This window comes from Lathyrus oleraceus, chromosome 6, assembly GCF_024323335.1.
Source record: "Lathyrus oleraceus cultivar Zhongwan6 chromosome 6, CAAS_Psat_ZW6_1.0, whole genome shotgun sequence".
Classification (NCBI taxonomy): domain Eukaryota; kingdom Viridiplantae; phylum Streptophyta; class Magnoliopsida; order Fabales; family Fabaceae; genus Lathyrus; species Lathyrus oleraceus.
In genome coordinates, this window is record NC_066584.1 from 203,147,524 (window position 1) to 203,154,045 (window position 6,522).

At 35.4% G+C, this 6,522-nt stretch overlaps 1 protein-coding gene across 1 annotated transcript; it reads left to right on the forward strand.

Moving 5' to 3' along the window:
• Nucleotides 1-450: 450 nt before the first annotated feature.
• LOC127092853 (protein STRUBBELIG-RECEPTOR FAMILY 2) lies at nucleotides 451-6,138 on the forward strand. Its single transcript, XM_051031745.1, has 16 exons — nucleotides 451-730; nucleotides 1,435-1,561; nucleotides 1,754-1,825; nucleotides 1,940-2,005; nucleotides 2,087-2,158; nucleotides 2,291-2,362; nucleotides 2,888-2,959; nucleotides 3,105-3,170; nucleotides 3,270-3,335; nucleotides 3,417-3,799; nucleotides 4,161-4,432; nucleotides 4,513-4,778; nucleotides 4,852-4,999; nucleotides 5,253-5,392; nucleotides 5,476-5,632; nucleotides 5,752-6,138. The coding sequence occupies exons 1-16, from the start codon at nucleotides 646-648 to the stop codon at nucleotides 5,941-5,943; spliced, it is 2,256 nt and encodes a 751-aa protein (XP_050887702.1). The 5' UTR covers nucleotides 451-645; the 3' UTR covers nucleotides 5,944-6,138.
• Nucleotides 6,139-6,522: the final 384 nt, after the last annotated feature.

A 6,522-nucleotide genomic window follows, 5' to 3' on the forward strand; every position in this document is an offset into this window, starting at 1 on the left:
TTTTTAAAATAAATATTAAATTATAATCATTAGAAATCAGCATTGAAAAAAAAGAATATATACTAACAATGTAAAATAACTTTACATCATCAATTAATGATGTTTCTACATTACATTTTAATTTTAAAATTACATTGATGATATTATATATTAATAAATTTATATTATATTACAGTATAAAACTACCTTACATAATCATCAGTGTACTTTCTTTAATTTCATAAACACAATATAGTGAAAACATTAAGTACCATAAATATATTATAAATATATATCGAGTATAAAATCCCACATTGACTTTATTATCAAATCACATCAACTTGCAATCATCACCCTTCATCCCATCCCAAAGTGTTGGGGAGCACGTATTCCTGTATAGACCCGAATGCATGTGATTGCTCCACCTATCCGTTAGACATAGCGCGCCAAAACAAACTACCCATAACGAATCAAGCTTCAGTTTTCAAAAAGTTCAAGAAACACTCAGAGAGAAGAGCCTCACGGAGATTACATTTCTCTTTGTAATCGTGAATTCGTTTCTCTCTTGGTCTTCATCGATTCTATTCGATTCAGTTTCGTTTTTGAGGAAAATTGAGAGAAAACAAGAGTTTCAATCAAGTATACAACAAGAAAACAAAGAAGAAAATGATTCGTTACGTGAATCTCGTCTTCCTTGTGTTCTCAGCAACTTTGATTTCTTACGGCTTCGCATTCACCAATCCATTTGACGGTAACTATTTCATTTTTTCCATAGATTTGCGTTTGGATAGTTAGTTGCTTTCAAAATAGATATGGTGTGTGCATGCAAAATCAACTGAATATATAGCTTTGCTTCATGATTTCTAAATTGCAATCGGTTGCAGTTGTTCAGTAAACATATTGCGGAAAAATGCAGAAAAATACGGCCGAAATTGCAGAGGATTTCTAAAACTTTTTATTGTGGCTGCACTTCAGAACTAGGTTTTGCGATATCTTTGAATTAAATCCACTTTCAAGATAACATTGAAGAACAATATGCTATTAGGGTTATTTAGATATGTAGCACCGACACGTTTAAAAAAATGTGTGTTTGTTTCAGTGTGTGCAAAATCGACACCGATACTTGTTATTATGTTTAATTTATTTATCTTTTCAAATTACTATTGACATCGACGTGTCAGTGTCGTGTTTCCGGTGTCCGTGCTAATGTAGGCAAGCAAGTAGCTGATTTTGTCAGTAATGCTAAATTGATATAGAGATAAATTGAAGATGTGGTTGATTTAGAAAATTCATGTATTTATGAGGGTTAGATTTGAACCTGAGAAAAACAAAAAAATTCCATGCTTCACTTCAAATTAAATTGAACTAATTTTGTTATAGATCACACTTGAAGCATATATATCACTTTTATGCTCTAACTAAACTAAATATTATTTGCAATTCTTTTATAAACAGTTACAGCCCTCCAGGATCTATACAGGAGCTTAAACAACCCTCAAGGGCTACACGGATGGAACGGTGGTGATCCTTGTGAGGAGTATTGGACAGGAGTAGCTTGTTCTGACTCCTCAGTTATACATCTGTAAATGCACATATTCTACTGATAATCAAGATTTTAAATAGTGATCGTAAATGATATACCACTTCAAATGCACCTAGGCTCTAACTATACTATATCACTTCAAAAATTATGATTTTTTCTGGTTAGATAATATCACTATCCCCTATAATGCAACTAAGAAACCTTATACTTGCCCTGTCGGTCCTCCTGCAGCAAAATTCAAGGATTGAACCTTACCGGATATCTTGGATCCTCGCTGTATAATCTACAAAATTTGAAGATATTGTAAGTCGTTTTATGTTTGAAGCTCTTATCGGGATGGTTGGTTTACTATATTGTCAAGAGATGATTTACTTCCCGTTCTGATTGGTTAACTTTAATTCCGTTCTGGTTTTTTAGTGATATCAGTTCCAACAGCATAATGGGTGAAATACCATACGAATTACCTCCAAATGCCACACATATGTAAGCCTACTTTTCTGATGATTTTGATTTTACCGGAAGCTATAGCAGTGAGTTTTTTCTGATGATCCTTCTTTATGGCAGAAACATGGCTTGCAACTATTTGAGCCAAAATATCCCTCATTCATTATCAAACATGAAAAAACTAAGACATTTGTGAGTTACATTCATATTGATTTGATTCCAAGCTTGAAAGGGGAGCTGCTTCAAATTTTCTTATCACATTTGAGTATGATATAATTATTGAATTTTGAAAATGGCAGTGAAATTAACACTTTTGTCTTGCAGGAATTTAAGCCACAATTTCTTGTATGGACCAATTGGCAATGTGTTCACTGGCTTAGATAATCTCAAGGAAATGTATGTCTTCTTCACTTGAGTCTTTTGCTTTTAGAATTTCAATGCTAATAAATGAAAGACTTCACCAATGATTAAGCTATGTTAGGCACTTAACCTAAACCATTTCCACAGAATTGTGTTTTCTGTGCATTGCCAATTTTTTGAATTTTCGGGATAGGTAAGAGCAAAAAATGAAGCCAATCTAAACCTTCACAATTTTTAATCAGTCATAATGGAAAGAGTAGTATGTGTGTATATATTATGCCATAATATATAAAACATGGCGAAATCCAGATAGCACAAACATAATCATCCCTTTTTGTTGGAAATGCATTGGATAGTTTAGACTTGAGAAGCAAGAAAAGGATGCTAATTTGGAAAAGAAAATAAATGATCTGTCACCTTGTGGGAAGCATTCTGATTAGACAAAATACAATGAAAATTAGATCGCATCATGAGAAAGTGAATAAAAAAATGTAGATGTTTTAACTATTTTGAACAAATCTTAGTCTTCCAAGTCACATGATGATTTCTTCTTTTCATCAGGGACCTTTCTTACAATAATTTCACTGGAGATCTGCCAAGTTCATTTGGTTCCTTGATGAACCTTGAGAAATTGTAAGTTTCTTCTTTCATACACCCCTCACCCTGCTTCCTTTACTTGATTTGTAATCCGTCTTATTCTTAGACAGAACTTTTACAATTACTACAACTACATCAAGGGTCATGCTAGTTGTATCTGTAATGTGATACCTATTTGCAGGTTCCTGCAGAATAACAGATTTACTGGATCAGTCACGTACCTGGGGGACCTTCCACTCATTTATTTGTAGGTTATGTCTACGCATTTATTTGGTGGAGCTTCTACTCATTTATTTTTCACATTTACATACACTACCATTATTTTCTAAGTTATTTGTTTTGTCAGGAACATTCAAGAAAACCTGTTTAGTGGCATTCTTCCACAACACTTTCAGTCCATACCAAACTTATGGTTAGTATTCTTGATCACATGCAGTTTATTTGTTGGATATGAAATCACGAACACAAAAAATTACCCTGCACTTTCCATTAGGATTGGTAGCAATATGTTCCATGCAGTGGACGGCACTCCTCCTTGGGGATTTCCTTTGGACGCTGTACCAATTGAACAGAATACTAGTCGCCCACCCATAACCCAAGCAAATGCCATCGAGAATTATGCTCCTTCTAAAGTAAGAAAAAACAAGGAGAAAACAATGGGCTATGGAGGAATAGCTTTTATTGTTGGTGGGGGAACATTATTGGTAACAGGATTGGCGCTCTTCATTGTGATCCGTGTGAATAAACTTCACACCCAAAAATTGAAGAACTTAGTCTTCGAAAGCAACTACCATAGTCCATTTTCTACTCATTCATTTCCTTCACATCCATTTCCTTCTCATCCATTTCCTTCTCGTCCAATCAGTGCAGCCAAAGGTTAGGCATTTTTAGTCAAAAATCTTTGTCCATTCCTTAAATAGATTTAACATTAAAATTACTTCTTATGTGACAACCAGCTGAAAACTTTTGGGTCCTTGATAGGAGTGAAAACTGAGTTGCTTAACGTGAAGTGGTATAAAATAAATATGCACCTAAGCATGAATCCTTTTGAGATACATTACCAGTTTTCAAAAAATTATTTCACAAACCCCTTTTCAAATGTTTCATATATATGTCAATTTCAATCCATTTCTTCATTGTGTATATGTCAGGATGCCATTTCATTTACTTTTTTCTGTTAATTCATTTCCATGTTTATCCATGATTTCTTCACCTCTTGATTTGTAATGGTGAATAGAGGTCTCTTATGCGGCACAAGATGATATGCTGCAAATCCCACCTTTCAATGCTGCATCCCTTTTGAATCCAAGGCGGTTACCTTCCCAGAACCATAAAAGAAAGGGGGAAACGTCTAGAAGAAGTTTTTCTGAAAGAGACAAATTCACTGGAAGGACGAAGGTTTACACAGTAGCTGAGGTTCAGTTGGTCACTAACAGCTTCAGCGAAGACAACCTTCTGGGAGTAGGCTCTCTTGGCCCTGTTTATACAGCTGAGTTACCAGATAACAAGGTGTAATTTTAAACAGTAAAGCTAGTTAAGATTTCAAAAGTATTGCTTTTAATTTACAACTTATTTCTTCTTTTGTAAAGGTTTTGGCTGTGAAGAACATCCAAATGGCAGGCTTATCTTTCAGTGAAGAGGAAAAGTTCTTAGATGTGGTTTGTACAGCTTCCCGTCTGAAGCACCCCAATATTGTTGCACTTAAAGGTTACTGTTTGGAGCACGGCCAACATCTTCTTGTCTATGATTATGTCAGAAATTTAACCCTAGACAATGCTCTACACAGTGCAGCATACAAACCTTTATCCTGGGGCCTCCGTCTCCGAATTTCTCTAGGTGTTGCACAAGCTCTGGAGTAAGTTCCAATTTGTTACTTCAATTTGTTTCTTGCCGCAACTCTTAAACGTGACAGACAAAAATATTTGCAGCTATCTGCACTCCACATTCTCCCCTCCTGTCGCCCATGGCAACTTGAAAGCTGCCAATATTTTACTAGACGAAAATCTGATTCCTCGTGTTTCTGACTGTGGCTTGGCTATTTTAAAACCACTGACCAACACTACAGCTAAAATTCGGGTAATTTTGCAATAAATTTGTTTGAGCCACAGTTACAGAATCAAGATAATGTTATTTGTCCATTGTTCTTGTTACTTATATTGCACTAGTCTAGCTGAAAGCTGCTTCTGAGATAATTGACTGAAAATAGTATAAGTTCCTCTGTCTACTGACTAGTTATAAAGACAATTGCAAAATGAATCAGAAATTGGATAATAATCTAACTATACGATGGAGGTAGATAGGGTCACTGACTATGGTCTGTTAAGAACAGGCTTCTGAGATTTCTATCAGAGATACTGGGTACAATTCACCTGACCATGGCCAACCGGGAATTAGCAACACAAAGAGTGATGTCTTTGCCTTTGGGGTGTTGCTTTTGGAGCTGTTATCAGGAAGAAAACCATTCGAAAGGTATCATTTTGGTCCATCTTGCTGCAATTTCCATTGTTTCCTCATCCAGGGTTGTTGAAGTATTCTGTATTCTTGCAACACAGTTTTATGCCAAAGGAAGAGCAATATCTAGCAAATTGGGCTTCATCGAGGCTTCATGATAGCGAGAGTTTGGAGCAAATGGTGGATCCGGCAATTAAAAGAACATTTTCATCAAAGGCTCTTTCTCGTTATGCTGATATCATCTCATTATGTACTCAGGTATTACTTACCTCTTAAATATCAATCATGATTCTCTCTTGTTTACTACTTTGATACTTCAAAATGAATTTATTAACCCCTCTACTTGGGTTTGCAAATGAATTGTATCTTTGACACAGCCTGTAAAGGAATTCCGGCCTCCAATGTCTGAAATAGTGGACTCTCTTGTATCTTTTATGCAAAAGCTCAGCATGTCAAAGAGCGCTGGTGGTGTAGTAGATGGCACCGAATTTGATCCACTTGAGAGATCTTTTCGTACAACCACATCTCGCTTTATGGCATCACCATCAATGAGCTATGTATCAGTATGAATGTGCTACTTACACAGTAATATAGAAGCTATACTCTTGTGAGAACTTGTTGACATTAACACACTAGGAATTTTAGTTAATCTCTATTCTTCATTTTCGCTCATTTCCTTTCTGTCAGGAAGTGCAAAAGCAACTTGTTTGTAAAGCCAGTGAAGGAATTAGATTGAATTGCCCCAATGAAAAGGTTCATATTGTACTAAGTCTGTTAATTTTGGACCATTGGAATGGGGTTTGCATAACAATTTGAGTAAATATTAAATGACATGAGTTTTCACCCAAAACATATTGACTCCCTTCTTTTGCCTGACAATATCTGCGATGACTGATGTGGAATTTCTCAATAGTGAGTAACAATGTTATTTTATTAGTCTGCGGCGAGAAAGTATTTTGTGATTCGTAACAATAGGTTACAAACGGTAATGAAACAAGGAATGTTTGCAACCAGTAACTCTCAGTGCTGTGATCACTATTAGATAATCTTTCAAATTTGTTGAAATACGAGAGAATGACAAGAAATGTTTGCAACCAGTAACTCTTCAGTGCTGTGATCACTACTAGATAATCTTTCAAATTTACGAG